This window comes from Theropithecus gelada, chromosome 17, assembly GCF_003255815.1.
Source record: "Theropithecus gelada isolate Dixy chromosome 17, Tgel_1.0, whole genome shotgun sequence".
NCBI classification, from domain to species: domain Eukaryota; kingdom Metazoa; phylum Chordata; class Mammalia; order Primates; family Cercopithecidae; genus Theropithecus; species Theropithecus gelada.
Window position 1 is genome coordinate 39,336,418 of NC_037685.1, and position 22,945 is coordinate 39,359,362.

At 37.0% G+C, this 22,945-nt stretch overlaps 1 protein-coding gene across 12 annotated transcripts in view; it reads left to right on the forward strand.

The window, feature by feature from the left end:
• Positions 1–22,945, forward strand: part of PCCA (propionyl-CoA carboxylase subunit alpha) — a 436,358-nt gene that overhangs the window by 136,764 nt on the left and 276,649 nt on the right. For all 12 annotated transcript variants that reach the window (XM_025364068.1, XM_025364063.1, XM_025364064.1 and 9 more), the window contains one exon: positions 5,833–5,869. In XM_025364068.1, the coding sequence (XP_025219853.1) occupies positions 5,833–5,869 (37 nt within the window). The remainder of the gene's footprint in view (positions 1–5,832; positions 5,870–22,945) is intronic.

Below are 22,945 nucleotides of genomic sequence, written 5' to 3' on the forward strand. Positions count from 1 at the left end.
ATTTATGAGATTGTGTCTTATCCTAACAGACTTACTTTTATAGAAGCTGATGCAGATAGTTGTTTATTCATGGAAGAAGGAATGTGTTGATTGCGTGAATTTGCTGAACTCTGGGGATTTAGTAGAGAGTAAGACAGCTAGTTGTTGCCCTCATGAAGGTTAAGTGTGACAAGGGCTGTCATAATTGCAGGTTGTGGTGTATGTGATCACACAGTGATGATACTTAGCCAGGTGTGGGAGGACTGGAAAGGAACCCTAAAGAAAGTGGCAGGCTGGGCGAGGTGGCTCATGGCTGTAATCCCAGCACTTTGGGAGGCCGAGGTGGGCGGATCACCTGAGGTCAGGAGTTCGAGATCAGTCTGTCCAAAACGGTGAAATCCTGTCTCTACTTAAAATACAAAAATTAGCCGGGTGTGGTGGTCTGCGTCTGTAGTCCCAGCTACTTAGGAGGCTAAGGCAAGAGAATTACTTGAACTCAGGAGGCAAAGGTTGCAGTGAGCGGAGATCGTGCCGCTGCACTCCAGCCTGGGTGACAGAGACTCTTATCTCAAAAAAAAAAAAAAAAAAAAAAAGAAGAAAGAACGTGGCATTAGCTGAAATTGGAAGCATGCCACCTGAACTCTGGGAGGAAATGGTTATTTTCCTCTCACCCAGACTGCTGCCTCCCAGCCTGACTCTTAGATCCCTCTTGCCTCTCAAAGTGTTCATTTGTTTGTTCATTCATTCAGTTATTCTTCCAACACTATTGATTGAATAACGACTGTGCCAGGCTCTGTGCTCGGGATTTTAAATACCTAACTTGAAACAGCTGGACAGGGGTTTCTGTGTTTATGGAGCTTACATTTTAACGGGCTAGGGAGTTGCAGAGGGTGGACAGTGCACAAGATAAGTAAGCAGATGCTATGCCAGAATTCTGCAGCCTGCAACCAGAGTGAGTCCTTCATTTCCTTGCTCTGAGGCTGCAGTTCAGTCTCTTTCATGTGACTGTGAGGCCCTGCTTACCCCCAGCCTCTCTCTTCAGGTCCCAGACACTCTGTTTTTCACTACGCTTGTATTTCTTAGGTCTTCTTTCAGTCACCACGCTCGAGAAAATTTTCAGGAATCTATTTTTGGATTAGAGATCCCCTGTTGTCACATGCCCTCTTTACAACTTATACATAACATGCACCACGTAATCATTCCTTAGCTGCTGTGTGGCTGTATTTAAGGTTTGTCTTTTCTACCAGCCTGTAAATTACCTGTTGGCTAAGATGATGCCTTTCTTGTTCTGTCCTGTGTCTTCAGGGCCCAGAATTGGGCCTATTGTAATAAGAGCTGGTTTAGTGAAAGAAGGTAAAAGGGGAGAGAGTTCCTGGCTGAGCCTGGCTGAACTGAGAAGGCCGTGCAAGGCTGAGGAGCCTGCCTGGGCCTTGGATGGCAGGGTAAGGTGCAAGATGAACAGGGGTGGGGCTGAGACTCATGCTTAGGCAGACAGGATCAAGTATTGAAACCAGCCTAGGGAGTTCAACCTTGGTTTTGAGGCTATGGGATGTCATGAAAAGCTTAAATGGATTTTGGGGACTCCTAGTTTGTTTTGATAACATTAAATATGTTCTCAAAATCATTAACAATTTGAAAAACAACTTCAGACATGGCTGGCTTAATTTTTAAACTATGAAAATATGAAGTATGTAATTATGATTCTTATGGTGAAAAAATTCAACATGTACGTAAGAGCATACAATTTTAATTTCCCTTTTCCTACTACTTTTAATCCTACTTTTTAAATTTAATTTTTTTTTTTTTTAAATATAGACAAGGTCTTGCAGTGTTGCTCAGGTTGATACAGAACTCCTGGGCTCAAGCGATCTTCCTGCCTGAGCCTCCTGAGTAGCTGGGATTATAGGCCTGAGTTACCATGCCTGGCTGTCTATCCTACTTTTGATCAGTAACTTGGTTTTGGTAGCTGTCCAAAGCATAAACTTTCCTCTGCATTCAAATGTGTATTTCTGTCTTAATGTAAGTAAGGTCATACTCTATGTACTCCAACTTGCTACCCCCGCCCCCAGTATATACTTTTTATTTTGCTTATTTTTACAGTGTAAGCGTTACTCTCTTAAAACTTAATTATCATTCATCATTGCGTTGTATAGAACCAAGGCATCTCGGACCACGTACCAAATCCTGTAAGGCCTGTCCAGAACAGGGCCATGCTGTCCATGCTCCTTATGTTGTGCTTTGCTGCTGCTTCCTTACTGCGTTTCAACTTTAGCTGACTGATATTCTTTCCCTATTAAATTGCTTCCTCATCTAGGATTTTTGTATATGCAGTTCCCTCTGTCTAGTAACTTTTCTACCTGATCTTTTCATGGTAGCTAGGTGTTTGTGTGTGTGTGTGTGTGTGTGTGTGTGGTTTTAGAGACAGGGTCTCACTTTATTTCCCAGGCAGGAGTACAGTGGTGCCATCATGGCTCACTACAGCCCTGACCTCCTGGGCTCATGTAATCCTCCTGCCTCAGCCTCCCAAGTAGCTGGGACTACAGGTCCCACTACCACACCCAGTAATTTTTGTATTTTTTGTAGAGATAGGGATCTTGCCATGTTACCCAGGCTAGTCTCAAACTCCTACCCTCAAGTGATCCTCCCATCTTGGCCTCCCAAAGTGCTGGGATTACAGGTGTGAGCCACTGTGCTTGGCCTGGCTAGACGTCTTTATCCTTAGGTTTAAAATTTCACTCCAGAAGGGCCTTTCTGAGAAGCCTGTCTGAAACAAGTTCTCCCTAGTATTTTTGCCTCAATACTCTTTGTTTCTGTGTAACATTTATTTTGGTTATCAATTGATTTGTGTATTTTCTGTTTCTCTCATTAGTTTGTAATAAGCTCCGTGAGGGCAGAAAATGTATTTCGTGTAGTGTTGCTGGGCAGATAGTTATTGAATTAATGTATAAGTGGTTGAATAAGAACATATAGATCAACTGCATTCTTTCTAAAGGCTAATATTTCATCTTACGGATGTACTAGTCCCTTATTGAAGGCTTATTAAATTGTTTTTCAGAATTTTTTTCTTATTAAAACACCACCAACAAATTCAAAATAATGAATTTCTTTGAATGTCTGTGTCCATGCATGTGGGTATGTCTGTAGGATGACTTCCCAGGAGTAAAATTTCAGAACAAAAGATAACATGTCCTCAAACTTTTGATAGATACTGGCAATTTCTTTTAAAAAAGATTATACCATTTTCTACGATACCGGTAATATAAGAAGTATTTAACTTTGTCATCCTGGCCATTATCAGACTTTAATTTGCTGGATGAAAAGTGAGATCTCATTGTTTTAATTTGTGTTTCTGTGATTATGACCAAGGCTGAGGATAGATATTTTCCTTTGAGAAGTGTTTTTATGTGAAGAGCTTTTAGTTTCATCTTTGGCCCAGTTTTTGGTGATGATTGTTGGTCCTTTTTTAGTTGATTCAGAGTTTGATTAAAATTTTTTTAAACTTATGATGTTATAGGCAACTTTTACAGTGATGTCACTTAGTGTCATTGAATTTGGAGCTATATAGGGCTTTTTTTTTTTATCTCTTCAAAAGTAATTTTGTAGAGCCTGATAATGAAACTTTGTTCTGAAAGACCATATTGGAGCTGAATGTATAATATTTAGTAGTTTATTACTGAACCAGTAATAGAGCTTTTAATGTCCAGTGCATAATAGACCCTCAGTAAAGAATTTTTGGATGAATGAGTGACAAGTGAAAAGTTAATTTTTAAGGCAGCTTGATTTTATTTGAAAGTTCATTTAGTAGAATTTGATTTTCATAGTAAGAAAACTTAAGCATGCTGTTAAGTTGCAAGGTAAGATTGCTTTGTGGCATTCTACAGAAGTATTGGATTTGTGGCAGTGGAATTTTTAGTTTGCCGTGTCAGATACAGATATGGCTTTATATATCCACACACAGCTATAACATGTATATACAAATAAGTGACAACATATGACTGATGAATTTTTGAATTACCTTTTAAAATTTGCCTGTTCTCTCAAGTGATGAACTTTTTAGATAGCAGTTTATTTTCTCTCATCACGTTGGAAAGAAATGTTAAAAGTTTTCTTCCAGGTTTATTATAATCGAGTCTTCATCAGCCATCACTCTTCCTGTATTTTGTTCAAGAGGCACTAATTGTTCACATTTGGCAGGTTTAACACTTCCTGACAGAGAGGCTATTAAGGGGAAGTATTCTCCAATAACTGTCACTGGCTGGAACAAAGAACCTTCCAACTCAATGTGTGGAAACCACTAACATTCTTAAATGACCCTTTTCATGGATTTTCATCCCTTTAAGCTAAAATTTGGAGAATGTAGGGTCAGCGAAAACAGCAAGGTGTAATAAAGCAGTAAACCTTGATTTTGGAAGGCATAGGGTGGGAGGTATAGATTTATCTCTGACTTGAAAACAATTGTTATTTGGAAAATCTCATTAGCAGATGTGACTGCTTGGAGTAAAAAAAAAAAAACAACAAAAAACAGCTTAAAACTGATGTCGCTTTCAGGACCGCTTTGAACTTAACAAGCACCTATTTGTGGAGCAGACTGGCTAATGAAAGGAAATTAAATTTTTCTGACAACTTCCCCTGCCAACCTCCTTATTCAGGAGATGTTATTAGGTACTGAAGACCTTTGAGGAAGATTTTTTTTTTATTAGACATAAGTGAACCAGTTATAAACATCCCCTTTTTCCCCCCTTTCTTGGAGGATTCTGACATGGTTGCTCTACATTTTAAATGTATTAGTTTAAAAGCTTAAAAAACACTGGGCTTCACTTTAGCGTTTTAGTCATTTTCTAAAAATTCAGTCACACTTACCAGCTGTGGTTTCAAAACAATATTGTCAGTTGTTGTGATAGTTTAGTTTGTGTCACTGAATTACACACACACACACACACACACACACGCGCGCGCGAAGGAGGCTTAGATTTCAACATTATCTTTATTGTTATTTGGGGAAATGATTCAGCAGTGTCCTGTGTTGGATGTGTTAGGTGAGGGTTAATGATCAGTGAGATTACTTAGATTCAAGGGAAGTTTTTGTCTTTTCAGCTTCTTAGAGGTAGAAGTGGCATTGGTTAATATTTAGTAATAACTAATCCTTAAATGGATAAACTCTTACCCTTTACTGTTTAGGGAAGCATTTTCTTTCTTTTGCTTTTTGGAGTTTTTTTCTCCAATAGTTGGTTCATTGAAATTAAAGTTTTAATTTATGTAACAAGATACAATTGTAGAGGTAAAATATGTACCTGGTAAAAAGACGAAAGAAACAATAGAACAGAAAAGGTAATGCAGATTGCCAAAGGGATTTTTTGGAACAATTTATAATTCCTGTAGGTACTGGAAATTAACTTTTATATTTCTGGAAAATCGATCAACTACTCCCAAACAATAGAGAATCAACTCCCCCTGCTGACAGAATCTAGGAAAACATGACGCATAATATTGGACAGAAACAAGCTGGCTGCGGACAAGCTTTAATGACCTGATTTATGATTCAGTATTGATTGTAAACATCTAAATTCTGCCATTAAATTCCGGCAACTGCACCAAATCATTGGCAATTCTGGTAGTGCTTCCTGCCAGCTCATTTCAACTGCTTTGAGTTTCTTAATATAATAATGATGAGGTAGAATTTACATTCCACTTATGGTATTAATTTTACATTTCTCTGAATGAAAAGGGTTAGAAGGTTGTAAAATTGAACATTAAATGAATCGGAGGAGACAGTAGTGCAATATATGACTGCCCTAAAGACATTGTGCAATGCCTCATGGGATTAATGTTGAGTCTCATTTCCTGCTTTTACAGGATGCAGAAGAAGCTGTCAGAATTGCAAGGGAAATTGGTAAGTCCTTAAATTAACTTTGGTAGGGTTTCTGTGTCTTTCAGCAGATATGGTTGAGTCAACAGGTAATAAGTAATTCCCATAGAGCAAATAATACTTTAATAGTTTTAGATTTTGATTACTTGTTGCTCTGGAAGAATTTATCAGTTGAATTACCAAATTCTTTTATTAAAGGAGACTTTAAAGAGTAATTTGACCTTAGCTATACATAGCTCTTTTGTAAGATGAAATCACAGGCTAATTCAAAGAAGGAATTGTCTTAAGAATTCTAAAGATTGGATATAAGTTTAATGTCAATTTATATGTACATAGTTGAATGTGGTTTGTTAAAATTAAGAACATTTGGATTAAAATGAAGATACATATTTGATATAGTTCTTTAAGTTTTTGCCTTTTTCTAAGATGTTAGGTATCAACTTAATCTTGCTAAACAGGAAAGATAAAATAGATGTGGGAAATTAGAACTGAATGTTCAGAATTGGAATAAAAGGTAGACTGGAGGAGTTTTTAATGGCTGTTTTACATGTACTTGTATTTGGGGCAGTGTTTCCCAGCTTTTTAATTTCTTTTCTTTTCTTTTCTTTTTTTTTTTAAGATGGAGTTTTGCTCTTGTTGCCCAGGCTGGAGTGCAATGGCGCAATCTTGGCGCACTGCAACCTCCACCTCCCGGGTTCAAGTGATTCTCCTGCCTCAGCCTCCCTAGTAGCTGGGATTACAGGTGCCCGCCATCACGCCCAGCTAATTTTTTGTATTTTTAGTAGAGATGGGGTTTCACTATGTTGGCCAGGCTGGTCTCGAACTCCTGACCGCAGGCGATCCACCTGCCTCAGCCTCCCAAAGTGCTGGGATTACAGGTGTGACCCACCGCGCCCGGCTCGCAACTTTTTAATTTTAAAAATATTCTTGGCGATCATGAGAACTATTTTTGGTATCTGCTAATTGAGAAAATGTTTAAGGGCATGCTATTATCATGGATTAACAATATTGTTAAATAACTTTGCAGGTTTAATAATCAAATCAGTAATTGTATATATTTGACAGAAATGTGTACGGAAATGAGAGAAATTAGGCAATGCTTGTAGTCAGGGATCCCAGCATCTTCTCAGCATTCCTGCACTTCTCAGTCCAAGCATCTCATCGTGCCACACAAACATTTCTGTAGGCCTGTTTTCTCATTAAGATTATTTAGATCTATTTTCTGCCTCTAGAGAGCATTTGATTTGGCAAAATTCATATAGTTGTGATATGTAGAAATATCTTATTGGTCTGGAAGTGATCACTTGTACTAATAAGCGTGTTCTTTGCAAATGGGACAGTCTAACTTAGCAGGTCTTTAGTGACCTGAAAAGCAGTTTGGCTTGTTGCATCCTTGTTTATAGTTGGTTCTGTCTAAATTGTTTGGGCTTTGCTCATCATTAAGTGTCTTTTGTTGTTTGCTTTGCAAAAATCTATCTTATTGATATAGGTCCTGGATTTAAGACCAGACCATAGAAAATCTTATTTTATCTGACCACCTCATCTCTTCGTTATTTTTTTTCAGAATCATTAATGTTTCACAAAGCATTTCAGTACTTCATAGGAACATTTGCTCGACTGCTAAATAAATTGGACTATATGTAACTGATTCTGTGGTTTCTTTATTGAGAAAAATCAAAAGTTTCTGTCCATGGTTTGAAATCACTGGTGTTCCTCATTGCCTAAGAGGCATGTAATATACCTACTGACTTTTGAGGATAGTTTTCTAAAATAGTTTAATTTCATCCTGTCAGACATCTTTACATTTAAAAAGCCCTTTTTCTAGTTCTAGGTTAGACGTTATTATCAACGTCAATGGATATAATAATACTGTTTTTATTATAATAGTATCTGTGTATAAAAGGACAATATTTAGAGAAATTTGGGGACATAAAGGGATTAGATGAAAATCTACAGTTACACTGCAGTGCCACATTTTGAATGGTGAATCTTGGACTCGCAAGCATTCCCTTTGTGTAAATGGCAGGCCGTGGATTGCTTTGCTTGCTTTCATGCCTTTTCTTCCACTTTTTTTTTTTTTTGAGACAGAGTTTTCATTCTTGTTTCCCAGGCTGGAGTGCAGTGGCTCAATCTCTGCTCACTGCCACCCCCGCCTCCTGGGTTCAGGTGATTCTCCTGCCTTTGCCTCCTGAGTAGCTGGGATTACAGGCACACACCACAATGCCAGCTAAGTTTTTTTGTATTTTTAGTAGAGATGGGGTTTCACCATACTGGCCAGGCTGGTCTCAAACTCCTGACCTTAGATGATCTGCCCACCTCAGCCTCCCAAAGTGCCAGGATTACAGGCATGAGCCAACGCACGTGGCCATCTTCCGCTTTTGTTATAACCTGTGACCTTTAAGAGAACCAGTTCATCATGATGGGCCTCTCTCTAACCAGTTCTCATCACTTTGCTTTCCTGCCTCAATATTTTAATGCTGTGCTTTACCTCCTTTTCATTTTTTAATTTTTTTCCTACTGAGCTTACCTAATCTAAGTCTCTTTTCTTTGCACTTGGACACATCCTTTGACTCCTTTCTCTTTCCTACTCTTTCCTATCTTTCTTCTTCTTCTTCTTCTTTTTTTTTTTGAGATGGAGTTTCACTCTGTTGCCCAGGCTGGAGTGCAGTGGCCGTCTCTCAGCTCACTGCAAGCTCCGCCTCCGGGGTTTACTCGATTCTCCTGCCTCAGCCTCCCAAGTAACTGGGACTACAGGCGCCCGCCACCTCGCCCGGCTATTTTTTTTTTTTTTTGTATTTCTTAGTAGAGATGGGGTTTCACCATGTTAGCCAGGATGGTCTCGATCTCCTGACCTCGTGATCTGCCCGTCTCGGCCTCCCAAAGTGCAGGGATTACAGGCTTGAGCCACCGCGCCCGGCCTCTTTCCTATCTTTCTTCTAATTCTTCCCCAATTGCTCTCTCTCACTTGTGAAATAAATGATAGCAATCATGGCTATTAAGTCTAAGAGTACTGGTGTTTTGCTTATACTGAAAGAAAGGGAAACTATAAAATTTGAGGTAAAATAAACCATGAAGAACTAGAGTCATCAGCTCTTACAAAGCTTTGGAATTTCCCTGAAAATTTCTTCTGAATCACCTCAGAAGCCTTGCATAAAATCTTTTCCTTGAAGTGCTACTTTCTAAAATAAATTAAATTATGTTTTATTAAAGTCTATTGGCTTCCTATGTTGTTTGATATTTTGTAAGTTTTTTACTACTGATTTTATTGAGATATATCACATTTTAACTATGATTATCATTCCGTGTGAAAATGTGTTCCTAGTTCTAAACAACTGAATTATAATCAAACCTTTGAACCTATCCGTTTGTAAGTTGTTGATTGTCCATGTGTTATACCTATTCATAGAGTTCTCACTTTTAATTCTTTCTGTGTTATGTGGTGAAAATGAAATTCATCCTGTTTTACGTGATTTCCTCCTCTCTCATGTCTTTGCTTTTCTTCTGGAACCATGAATCTATGCTGCCAAAGTATGAAACTCACTGTATTGAGCATTGATGAATTAAGTGTCTTTTACGTAGTGGTAACTCCAGTTTATGGAGCATTTCTTCCTTAGGCCAGGCATTTTGGAAATTTTGTTTCTAATGCTAATTCTTGAGTTTAATTATTTTTGTTTACATTTAAGGAAACTAATAATTAGGCAGGTAAATAATTTGCTCAAGGTCACAGAACTATTGAGTGGTGGACCCTGGTTTAAATTTAGGTTTATTTGGCTCCAAAGACCACAGATTTTTTATTATACTTTGTCTAAACTAGTGAGATTACAGGATGGCAGCTAAAATTTGAGCAACTACTTAGTGTAAAATACTGTAAGGTACCTAAGTGTGTTATATGTGGAATTAAAGAAGCAGACAGTCTCCTATCCTTGATGAGGTGAGAGACAGTTAAGACTTAATATGTTACTTGTATGTGTTTGTTTTTTGTACTACCTGGTTTCCCTCATTCTTATTCCTGATTTTTTCCTTTGACCTATCTAAGTTGAAAGATACAGAGCTATTGATCCTCAGTTTGTCTTTAACCTCAGTGATAGACAACAGTAATCTGTGAGCTTGGTTTCCATTGAAGTTTGATCCTTTTACTGGACTAAAGGTCCTTAATACAATCAAGTCAAAATTGATTCTTGAAAGGAAAATAAATTGTGAATCTAAAACCTGTCCTTTAATAACTTCCAGATTATTCAGATTCTTTTCCTTTGCTTGTCTTTCTTACAGTCACAAATCATGTCCAATTTAAACAAAAACATTTTTTTTTTTTTTAATCCTCAAGTCTACCATACTACAAAGCTACTTCTCCCAGAATTTCCACATCTCAATAAATGTCACCCCTTTCAGTCAGGCCAAAACTCAGAGTCTTTCCTGGATGCCTCTTTTCCTCATCATCCTATTGTAAATACATCAATAGATATTGTCAGTTCATCTTATATACTCTGTCTTCATTACCACCACTCTCCTCCAAACTACTTTTGTCTTTTGCAGGGACTATGGCAATAGTTTCTTTACTTCATTTCTTAAACACTTCACATAGCTGACAGAGAGATATTTAAACTCTTTAAAGAACAAAGACACATTTCATCTCATCCCAGCCCATTTCTGCTTTAAATTCTGTAATGACTCCTTTGAACTTAGATAAAAATCACAATTCTTTACTCTGACTACTATCCCCATATAATTTGACACCTGCTTTTCTCTCCAGTCTTATTGTATACTACTCCCTTCTTTGCCTACCGTACTTCACTCACATTGGCTTACTTGAACACAGCAAATTTCAGGGCCTTAGGGTAAGTTTTTTTTTTTTTTTCTTTTGCAGGGTGAAGGGGGATGGCAGGACCTAGCAGACGCTTACTGATATCTTCACATAAATAGCTCCTTGCAGTCTTTCATATCTTAGCCTAAGTATCATGTCTTCAAGAGAAGATGCTCTAATACTGTCACCTAGTCATTCTCTGTCTTGTAACTATTTTCTAAATTTCTACATAGTATTCATGACTTGCAGATTTTTTTTTAATTCATTAACTTTTCCTCAAATATTTTATTTTGAAAAATTTGAATCATACGGCATTTGGAAAGAATTGTTACAATTTATACCTGTATACCCAACACCAAGATCCCACTATTAGCCTTTTTCTAGATTTGCTTTACCACTCATCTGTTCATATACTAATCCATTTTATTTTTGTAGCATTTCAGAGTAAATTGCACAACCAGTATATGTCACATTAAATACTTCGACATATGTGTTATTAATTGAATTCAGTATTTGTATACAGTTTTGTTATTTTGATGCCAAATTTGCACACAATATAATGTGAACAAATCTTAAGTCTGTATTTATTGATTTTGACATATGCATATATATGTAACTTGGAACCCCACCAAGATGCTGAACATACTGTTTCCCTGGAGAGTTCCCTCATGATCCTTCCAAGTCAGTTCTCACCTACCCTCTGGCCCTGGAGGTAATTTGTTCAGATTTTTATACTAAAGATTAGATTTTGAAAAAGATAAATTTTTAATACTGTACAATTCAACCTTTAAAAATGCACAATTCGGTGATTTTTGTTGTATTTACATGGTTGTGTAACTGTAATCACTATATCTAATTTCAGAGCATCTTCATTACTCCCCAAAGAAACTCTGTACTTATTAGTATTTACTTCTCACTTTCTTTCTATCTAGTCCTTGACAACCATTAATTTACTTTGTGTCTTTTTGGATTTACTTATTCTGGGGATATTTTATATAAATAGAATCACAACATATGAACTTTTGTGTCTGGTTTCTTTCACACAGAATAGTGTTTTTAAGGTTCATCCATGTTCTACCGTTTATCCCTTTTTATGGTTGGATAATTTTCTGTTACATGTACATGCCACATTTTGTTTGTTTTTTAGAGACAGGGTCTCGCTCTTTTGCCCAGGATGGAGTGCAGTGGTGTGATCCCAGCTCACTGCAGCTTCGATCTCCTGGGCTTTAGTAATCCTCCTGCCTTACCCTCCTGAGTAGCTAGGACTACAGGTGTGTGCCACCATGCCTGATTAATTTTTGTATTTTTTTGTAGAGATGGATTTTCACCATGTTGCCTGGGCTGATCTTGAATTCCTGGGCCCAAGTGATCTACCCACATTGGCCTCCCAGAGTGCTGGAATTATAGGCATGAGCCACTGCACCTGGCCTTATCTGCTTATTAATCTATCGATGGACATTTGGTTATTTTTACCTTTTGGCTATTGTAAATGGTACTGCTATGAACATTTCCGTCCACGTATTTGTTTGTATACCTGTTTTCAATTAATTTGGGTATATTCTTAGAAGTGAAATTGCTGGATTATGTGGTAATTCTATGTGTAACTTTTGGAGATACTAGCAAATTATTTTCTGTGGTGGCTGTCCCATTTTACATTTCTACCAAGAATGTATAAGGGTTTCAGTCTTTTAATATCCTTGCCAACCCTTGTTATTTTCTTTCTTTTATAATGAAAACTATTGCCATCTTAGTGTGTGTGTACAGTAATATCTTACTGTGGCAGAGGGAAGAATGGATTGAAAAAATGTGACTCTGGCCGGGCGCGGTGGCTCAAGCCTGTAATCCCAGCACTTTGGGAGGCCGAGACGGGCGGATCACGAGGTCAGGAGATCGAGACCATCCTGGCTAACACGGTGAAACCCCATCTCTACTAAAAAATACAAAAAAATAGCCGGGCGAGGTGGCGGGCGCCTGTAGTCCCAGCTATTCCGGAGGCTGAGCCAGGAGAATGGCATGAACCCGGGAGGCAGAGCTTGCAGTGAGCTGAGATCAGGCCACCCCACTCCAGCCTGAGCCACAGAGTGAGACTGTCTCAAAAAAAAAAAAAAAAAAAAAGAAAAAATGTGACCCAACTATATGCTGTCTATAAGAAACTCACTTTAGATGCAGAGACACAAATAGGTTGAAAGTGAAAGGATGGAAAAAGATATCCCACGCAAATAGTAACCAAAAGAGAGCTGGTGTGGCATACTAATGTCAGACAAAATAAACTTTTAAGTCCAAAACTGTTATAAGAGACAAAGAAGGACATTTTATATTGATTCACAATTATGAATGTGTATGTACCAGAAAACATATTCCTAAAATACTTAAGATAAACATTGACAGAATTGAAGGAAGAAACAGACTAATTCTACAATAATAGTTGGAGACTTTAATAGCACACTATAAGTAATGGATACAACATCTAGAGAGATAGTAAGGGAGGGAATAGAGGACTTGAACAGCACTATATAATAATTAGACCTTATGGATATATAATGACCATTCTACCCGATAACAATATAATGCGCATTTTTCTCAAATAACTATTAAAAGAGGAAAGGAAAGATGATTGAGTTAAAGTAATTGTTAAAGGAAAAGAAAATGTAATAACAGGAGCAATAGCTCATAAAGTATTACCCATATCTCACAATGTTCCCAAGAATTAGTTTGATGTAGAAATATTTTTCCTCACACATGTACTGATTTATATTGATAGATTGCTCTTTTCTTAAAATAGTATAGGATTCTCTGCAATACATAAATTTTATTTTTCTTTGCAAATGATTGCTTTATATTAATTTGATTACTACTTTAGAGTAAAATTTTCATTGTTGTTGTGGTTGTTTTTTGAGATAGAGTCTCATTCTGTTGCCCAGGCTGGAGGGCAGTGGCGTGATCTCAGCTCACTGCAACCTCTGCCTCCCGGGTTCAAGCGATTCACCTGCCTTAGCCCCCCAATAGCTGGGACTACAGGCATGGACCACCACGCCTGGCTAATTTTTGTATTTTTAATAGATATGAGGTTTCACCATGTTGGCCAGACTAGTCTGAAACTCCTGATCTCAAGTAATCCCCCTGCCTTGGTCTCCCAAAGTGCTGGAATTACAGGTGTGAGCCATCACATCTGGCTGGTTACTATTTTGTAGTAAAATTCACCATGAGTTAGTTTTCTTTGTATTCTATTACTTAATGCTTGTTACAGAGTATATATTCAGCAAGTGGTTATTTGGTGAATGAATCAAAATGAAATATGTATACATATGTATAGAAATGAATTAAGCAATCACATATTTTAAAGTTCTTTTGTAATATTTATAGACCAGAATTTGGCTATAATTTTCTCCCTTTTCCCCCTTAATCTTCAGTTTTATAATAGAGATACCTGGGAAAAAGAAGGAATATTAAGCAAAACATTATAAACTTTCAGCAAATAGATAATTGAAACAACATGATCTAGGATTATTCAAATAAATTGTGTATATACTTGTTAATGACTACTAGTCATCAATTCTTGTAGGCCGTCCTTGTGTTCATTAGGTTGGACTAATAGAGATTTATAGGAATCTAAGATTCAAATATATGAAAGTCTTTTACTGAACTTTATTGCCTTTACACTAACCTGTTCCCATGACATCTTATGTTCTTTGAAAGTTTAGCTCTCCGGTTTGACTTATTTTACTATTAGTCTTCTGACGGCCTCTGCTCTGTCTCTGCTTAGTGTGTGGGGGCTATGGTAGTCCTTTCTTTTCTGCCCTGGCTGTTTGCCTTTGCCTATTCTTCTCATCTTCCATTTGGCATAATGTAACATTTTTTTAAAAAAGTTGCTTGTGTTGCTTATATACAACCAATTGTTCATACTTAAGAGGGATAAAATATGTGGCTAAGTCGGAAATCTTTTTATTTTGTCTATTTCATGCAACTTAGAAAAATTTTCACATGTTGTATATGACTCTGGAGTTAAGGTTATATGGAAGAAACCTTTGCAAAAACATTACAATTTATACCTTCTTCACAATCTTACATCTTGTTAATTTATTTGCCAATTTGGTCTTCAGGAGAAGACATTTAATATTTAAGGAGATTGAATAACAAACGCCTAAGGAAAAGTTATGGTAAAGAAAATGGCATTAGAGTAATCTTTGTGAAATCCATTAAATAATGAGATGTTTATTTTACTGTTTTCCTATTATTGAAGTGATGTGGTCATTTGAGATTAAAATGATATTCCCTGGGAGAGAGGAACATGTGTTCTGTGGCTTTTTTTCTTCTTTCCTTTCCAGTGGGTGCTTATATTTTCTTTTATTATTCCAACATGCACATTTGGGTTTAAGCATAATTTTACAAGTTCTTTTTCTGTCTTTTACTGTTAAATTTGCTGTTTCTGCCTCTTTTTATTTCTCTCAGTCCTTCATCTTCTTTCTCTTGTTTTATTGTTAGTCATTTGTGTATACCATTTTTTTCCTTTTTCTGTTACTCTCTTGGAAAAGGCTGTGCATAACATTCAGGCAGTAATGTGGAAACACATTGTAATGTGAAAAAAAATTCCTTTTTTTGTTTGGAAACTTCCTGTGTGTGAAGCGTTTTGCTGTAATCTGTGCACTGAAATGCACTGATTTCCAATCCCTGGAGCAGAGTTAGGGATCTAGTGTTTTTATTTGCCTAAGTAGAGAGAAATAATAGGCAGGCAAAATCAGTTTTGCTTTTATCTGCCAAAGAAATAGTGTCATAAAATAGTGTCATGTATTGGTTTGTTTAGTGTATAATACATCTTGATTATATCTTTATAGGTACTGAATATTGATTCAGTCTTATTTAAATATGTTTATGTAGTTATTTGTATATATGTGTATGACAAACTGAGGAAAGGCTGTGTGTGTGTGTGTGTGTGTGTGCAGTAGTAGTAGAGATGTGGATAAATCATAGACTCCAACATATATATGTTTACTAGTTACTGGATAATTACAGACCCCAAATAGTATTGACACAAATGAGAATTACCTCAGTCTGAGGTGTGCCAACTCAAATGATACTCCAAAACTAAATTGATAATGATGAAACTAAATGTAACTATTTTGTGACTTAAAGATAGCAATAAAATCAGTGGAAAATTATGATCAAATGAGAAATGAGTAATGAATTGATAGTAGAGTGTATTTCCCCAATTTGCTTGAACTTAAACTGTCTCCTTGTTTGTATCTACAGCAGGAATTTTTCAGTGTAGCCAACACGTGGTGCATGGCAGCTAAATTTCCTGGTAGATTCTGAACTGGATTCCTTGGAAAACTGTAGTAATATGCTAATTTAATTAGAGTATGCGGAGTTGTCATTAGTTCACCAGAGCTCAACTATACCACATTTTCATTGCCCCTCCCCTGTGACTCTAAACAACACAGATTTAGTTTTTCTTCATTCTTTATGTTCATTTCTCATCCGTCAGGTTATAGGGTGGGAAGGAGGCGTTTGGTTCTGTGCTGTCCTTATTCAGTGGCTAAGGCTGATGGAGTTTCCACTATCTGCAATGTCATAGATCATATAGAAAAGCCTCAATTTCGATAATCATCAATAAGATTCTTCATGATGAGATGTTTACTATTATATCTCATTGTGTGATTTTGAAATTTGCAGATTATCACCGTCATCTCCTAAATATTTCTTGAATTTATCTACTTCTCTGCATTTCTGGTGCTATTCTCTTTGTTTAAGGTAGTGTCATCCCTTGCCTACATCACTGTAATAGGCTTTCCAAATGTACTCCTCTTATCATAGCTTGCAGTCCCTTGGAGGTAGACTTTGGAAGTTTATTGGGGGAAATACTTTTGGGACCAGTACCTGAGGGGGAATGAAGGAAACTGAGCCAAGGGAAATGTTGAATTGATTCTCTCTCAACAAAGGCATCAGCTAATAATTTAGAGAGCTGTGAATATTTATTGGTCTTTCATAGTTGTTCCAAGTTCGGGCAAGAGGATTCAGCCATTATACACCTGTTATCAACTAACTAGTGGGTGTGGGCTGCCCCTAGGAAGGGGCATGACCTTAGGCAGAAAGCTGAGGACAAATCAGCTGTTGGTTGACAATATTTCCAACAGTTGGGGCAATGTCTTAAACTAGGGATCTAGCCAGAGAACTCTACTTAATAACTTTGACATATATTTTTCATGATTGTTCATTTCTAAGTATTTTCAGATTTCTGCTACGATTTTGACTCATATGTTATTTGGTGATGTATTTTAATTCTCTAGTTTTTTGAGATAGAGTCTTGCTCTGTCATTCAGGCTGGAGTGCAGTGGTGTGATCATGGCTTACTGTAGCCTCGACCTCCTAGTCTCAAGAGATCCTCCCCCCTCAGCCGCTGGAGTCGCTGGGACTACAGGCACAAGCCACCGCTCCTGGCTAATTTTTGTTGTTGTTGCTGTTTTTGTATTTTTTGTAGAGACAGGGTTTTGCCATGTTGCCCAGGCTGGTCCCGAATTCCTGGGCTCTACTGATCCTCCTGTTTTGGCCTCCCAAAGTACTAGAATTACAAGTGTGAGCCACCATGCCGAGCCTAGTGATGTATTTCTAAATAACGGAAAATAAATTAGTTTTTTGTATTATTATTGATTTCTAACTTAATTGCTTTGTGGTCAGAGAGTATCATGTTTTTCATTTAAAAATCTTTCAGAATTGATGAAAATTGCTTTATGGCCAAGGAATAAGTCACTCTGAATACACATTCTGTATGTTCCTGAAAGAATTTATATTCTCAAATTCTTATATGCAATGTCTTATAGATAACTCAAGAGGTCAAACCTACCTATTAGGATATTCAAAACTTCTAGTGAGGTTTTTTCTTTTTCTTTTTTTTTTGTTTAAAGACAACGGAGTCTCACTCTGTCGCCCAGGCTAGAGTGCAATGGTGCAATCTTGGCTCACTGCAACCTCTACCTCCTGGGTTCAAGTGATTCTCCTGTCTCAGCCTCCTGAGTAGCTGGGATTATAGGCACCCACCACCACGCCCGGCCAATTTTTGTAGTTTAGTAGAGATGGGGTTTCACCATATTGGCCAGGCTGGTCTTGAACTGCTGACCTCAGGTGATCCGCCCACCTTGGCCTTGCAAAGTGCTGAGATTACAGGCATAAGCCACTGTGCCTGGCCTGAGTGGTTTTTTTTTTTTTTTTTCTTTTTGAGACAGAGTTTTGCTCTGTCGCCCAGGCTGGAGTGCAGTGGTGCAATCTGGGCTCGCTGCAAGCTCCGCCTCCTGAGTTCACACCATTCTGTTGCCCCAGACTCCCAAGTAGCTGGGACTACAGGTGGCTGCCACCATGCCCAGCTAATTTTTTGCATTTTCAGTAGAGATGGGGTTTCATCATGTTAGCCAGGATGGTCTTGATCTCCTGACCCCATCATCCACCCGCCTCTGCCTCCCAAAGTGCCGGGGTTATAAGCGTGAGCCACCGCACCCGGCCTTTTTTTTTTTTTTTTTTTGAGACAAAGTCTTGCTCTGTCACCTAGGCTGGAGTGCATTGGCATGATCTCGGCTCACTGCAACCTCTGCCTCCTGGGTTCAAGCAATTCTCCTGCCTCAGCCTCCTGAGTAGCTATGACTACAGGTGCCTGCCACCACACCTGGCTAATTTTTTTGTATTTTTAGTAGAGAGGAGGTTTCACCATGTTTGGCCAGGTCTCAAACTCCTAACCTTAAGTAATCCGCTCGCCTCGGCCTCCTAGAGTACTGGGATTACAGGCATGAGTCACTACATCGAGCCTTCTTATGACATTTTTGGATATTTGATGGACCTATATTTGAAAAAGTGGATTTTCCAATTTTTCATTGCTTGTTAGGTTTTCTCCCTGTTTAGAGAATAGGTATATTACAGTGTATCGTGTTTCCTTAGCTATCAAAACATAATGACTAATTTTTTTGTTTTCAAGTCTAATTAGGGTATTAATATTCCTAAACAAGCTTATTTTTGTTTTATCCTTGTATCATTCTTTATCTTTTTCATCTGCCAGTGAACTGTTGTTTTAGGTGTGTCTTTTATAAATGCACATCTAAATTTGGACTGGATTTTTATTTTATTGTTTTTCTATTCAGCCTGCTGGAGCTTGTCTTTTAGCTGGAGAGTTTAGTCCATTCATATTTATTGTATTTAAAATTATATTTTGATTTATTTATGTATTCTACTTTTTGGGGGGTTTGTTTGTTCCATTGTTTGGATTCTGTTTTCTTTCTTGGCTTCTTTTTGATGATGACTTAAAAAAAAAGTCTCTTGTTCTTATTTTATTTTCCCTTCCCATTCCCCCCTCCACTATGTTGGAAATTTTTTACTCTATTTCTATTGTTTCAGTGTTTGCTATAGAAATTTCAACTTGGAGACATTCCTTCAGGTGGCCTTCATCTTTCGCAACATTTAGTGTTGTCAGTGTTTTGGATTTTAGTCATTCTAATAGGTGCATAGTAGTATATCATAGTTTCAGTTTGCAATTCCCTCATGGCATATAATATTGAGCATCTTTTCATACTATTATTTGCCATCTGTGTTTCTTTTTTATTGAGATGTCCATTCAAATCTTTTGTTCGTTTTTCAGTTGGGTGGTTTGTTTTCTTGTTGTTGAGTTTTAAGAGCTCTGTATCTTTTGGATACAAGTTCTTTCTTAGGTATGGGTTTTGTAAATATTTTCTCCTAGTTTAGAACTTATGTCTTTATTCTTTTTTTTTGAGATGGAGTCTCACTCTTGTTGCGCAGGCAGGAGTGCAGTGGTGTGAACTCTACTCATTGCAACCTCCACCTCCCGGGTTCAAGTGATCCTCCTGCCTCAGCCTCCTGAGTAGCTGGGATTATAGGCACCTGCCACCACGCATGTCTGATTTTTTTTTTTTTTTTTTTTTTGGTACTTTTAGTAGAGACAGGGTTTTGCCATGTTGGCCAGACTGGTCTCGAACTGACCTCAGGTGATCTGCCCGCCTCAGCCTCCCAAAGTGCTGGGATTACAGGCATCAGCCACTGCACCTGACCATGTCTGTATTCTTTCAAGAATGTTATTTGGACTGCAGAAGTTTTTATTTTAATGACGCTAAATGTGTCGGTTTTTAATGGTTTGTGCTTTTGGTGTTATATGTAAAAACTTGTTGCTAAACCAAAGTCACCTAAATTTTCTTCTATTTTTCTCTAGAAATTTTGTAGTTCTGCAATGTATGTTTAGGTCTGAGATCCATTTTGAGTTAATTTTTGCGAAAGGTATAAGGATTGTGGCAAGATTAATTTTCTTGCATAATGAATATCCAGTTATTCCAGTACCCTTTGTTTGGAAAGACTATCTCCATTTAATTACCATTGCTTCTTTGTCATAGTTCAGTTGACTGTATTTGTGTGGGTCTATTTCTGGGCTCTTGAGTAATTTGTCTGTTTTAGACAATACCATGCTGTCTTGATGTCTGTAGCTTTATAGTAAGTCTTGAAGTTGGGTAGTGTTAGTCTTTTGAATTTGTTCTTTTTCTTCAATATTGTGATGTCTATTCTGGGTCTTTTCCTTTCCATATAAACTTTAGAATCAGTTTGTTGATATCTACAAAATAAGTTGCTAGGACTTTGATTTTAATTGTGTTCAGCCTACAGATCATATTGAGGAGGATTGATATCTTAACAATACTCAGTCTTCCTATCCATGTACATTGATTATCTGTACATTTAGATTTTCATCCATTTATTTCATCAGAGTTTTGTAGTTTTCCTCATAGATACACTGTACATATTTTAAGATTCATGCCTATTTTATTTCTTTAGTGCTAATATAAATGGCATTGTTTTAATTTCAAATTCCAGTTGTTCACTGCTGGTATATAGGAATGTGATCATCTTTTGTGTATTAATTTGTATTCTGTAACCTTTCTATAATTGCTTATTAGTTCCAAGAATTTTGTTGTTGCTGCTGATTTTTTTGTAATTCCGTCATAGACAGTCATGTTATTCACTGGTGAAGACAGTTCTATTTATTCCTTCCCAGTCTGTTTACTCTTTATTTCCTTTTGTTGACATACTTCATAAGCTAGAATCTGCAGTCAGATGTTGAATAAGAGTTGTCAGAGGGGACATTCTTGTATTGTTCCTGATTTTTGGGAGAAAGCATCCAGTTTCTTGTCATTAAGTGTGATGTTAGCTGTAGGCTTTTTGTGTATATTCTTTATCAAGTACAAGAAATTTCTCTTTATTCCTAGTTTGCTGAACTCAGTGATTGTTGATTTTTGTTAAATGCACTTTCTACATCTATTTATATGATCATATGATTTTTCTTCTTTAGCCTGTTAATGTGATGGATTACATTAACTGATTTTTAGATGTTGAATCAGCTTTGCATACCAGGACTAAATCCCTTTTGGTCATGGTATATAATTCTTTTTATATAATATTGGACTTTTTAGTCATTTTAATATCTAAAAACTTAACTTCACAATTTTTGTTTTTTTCTTGTTTATCTCCTCATCATGTTTATTTTTTTCTCTAAATCACTTTACCCATTTGTAATAGCTGTAACTTATAATGATATTTGTAACAACTGTTTTAAGAGTCTGCATTTCTGGGTTTATTTCTGTCAGGTATTTTCCTTCTGATATGTATCACATTTTGTGTCTTCACCTATCTCTTAATAGTTGGTTGGATTCTAGACATTGTAAATGTTATATTGTGTGTTTGGATTTTGTTACCTTTATTTAGAAGATATTGATGTTTAGTCTAGTAGGAACGTTAATTTTGTTTAGGTTAAGGCCTTTTAGGCTTTAAAAAAGTTTTCTTAGGGCAAGTCTAGCATAGCCCTTTCTGGTGTTCTGATTAGACAAGTTTATATTACGCTGTCTCTCTACCCGCCACACTTCCTATCCTTTGGTTCATAATTTCTGTTTCATTATACATCTATGATTTTTTTGTAGTATAATGTAAACCCATGAGAGATGTAGGCAGGAGAGAGATATGATAGTATATATACCTTAAGAAAATTTCGCTGACCGCTATGTGACTTGGATGGGGGCAAATGTAGGGAGTTCTGCTAGTAGGCCAGCGCAAGAGTCCTGGACTGCTGGTTTGTGTAAGTATTACGATTAAGTATTATGATAACTGAGATACAGAAAAGTGAATAGATTTGATCTTTTTAAATAAATAATTTATAAGAGTTTCATACTATCCAGCAGTTGTACTCTTTTGCATAGATACAGGAAACTCATATGCAAAGTTCCAGGCAACAAGTACAAAAATATTCAAAGGACCATTGTTATATAAATAGAACAGGATAGAGTCTGAATGTCCATTCACAGTGGAATGCATAATGCTGCAGTATGTTCATAGGTGAAATAGATTACAGCAGTAAAAATAATGACTTACAGCTGCTCAGATTATTAACTAATACATTTACTTAGTAACTGTTACTTTGCATGTTATTCTTTAGGCAGTTTCAGCCACTGCAGAAACAACAAAGAAGACAGGCAAAGATCTTTGTCTTTATGTTTTTTTAATCATCGTGCAGTGAACAATGTTGATATTGATTAAAGCAGGAATCATTAATGTTCATTTTTAATAGTGGGTGAAAATTGTTTGGATATAGGATCATCACAGTTTCAAATTATCAATGTCAGATTATTTCCTAAGAAAAAAATGGCATATTTTCTGTGAGGAAATTTAATAGATGCCATCTTAAGTAATCAAACTTTATCAGTTTGGGATAAATTGACTTTTTATTTTACTTTTGATGTGATGGAAGAACTGGAGGATACAATATCAACTATGTTGTATTTAAGATTTCTTAAAAATCTTGAATTTAATGAGTGAATAATCAGTTATATTCAAATTGTGGAATATTCTATCAAACAGCCACCCTGGATTCTTAAAAAATACCATGGTCATGAAGAGCACCCCCCACCATCAGCACAAAACAACAAACACAAACCCACACCTTCCCTTCTAGGGAGGCTGAGGGGATCCAAAAGGCAAGTGAACTAGTTTACATTAGAGGAGCATAAAGAAACGAAACAAAGCAGCGCGTACTATTTGATTTCTATGTAATTCTCATGTGCAGCTTTCATCTGGGGATTTCTTTCCTTTCTGTCCGAGTTCCTTCTTGAAGTGGGGGGGGGTCTTTTCTATTCTGAGGTCCTATAACCCATATCAGGACCTATTCTATCCATCTAGAGGACTGTTCTACTTCCTGAAATATCTTCTGTTTTCTTTTTACCTTGGACCTTTCTTTGAGGAAACAAAGGCCTTGCTGTTAATTATAGGTGTTTTGC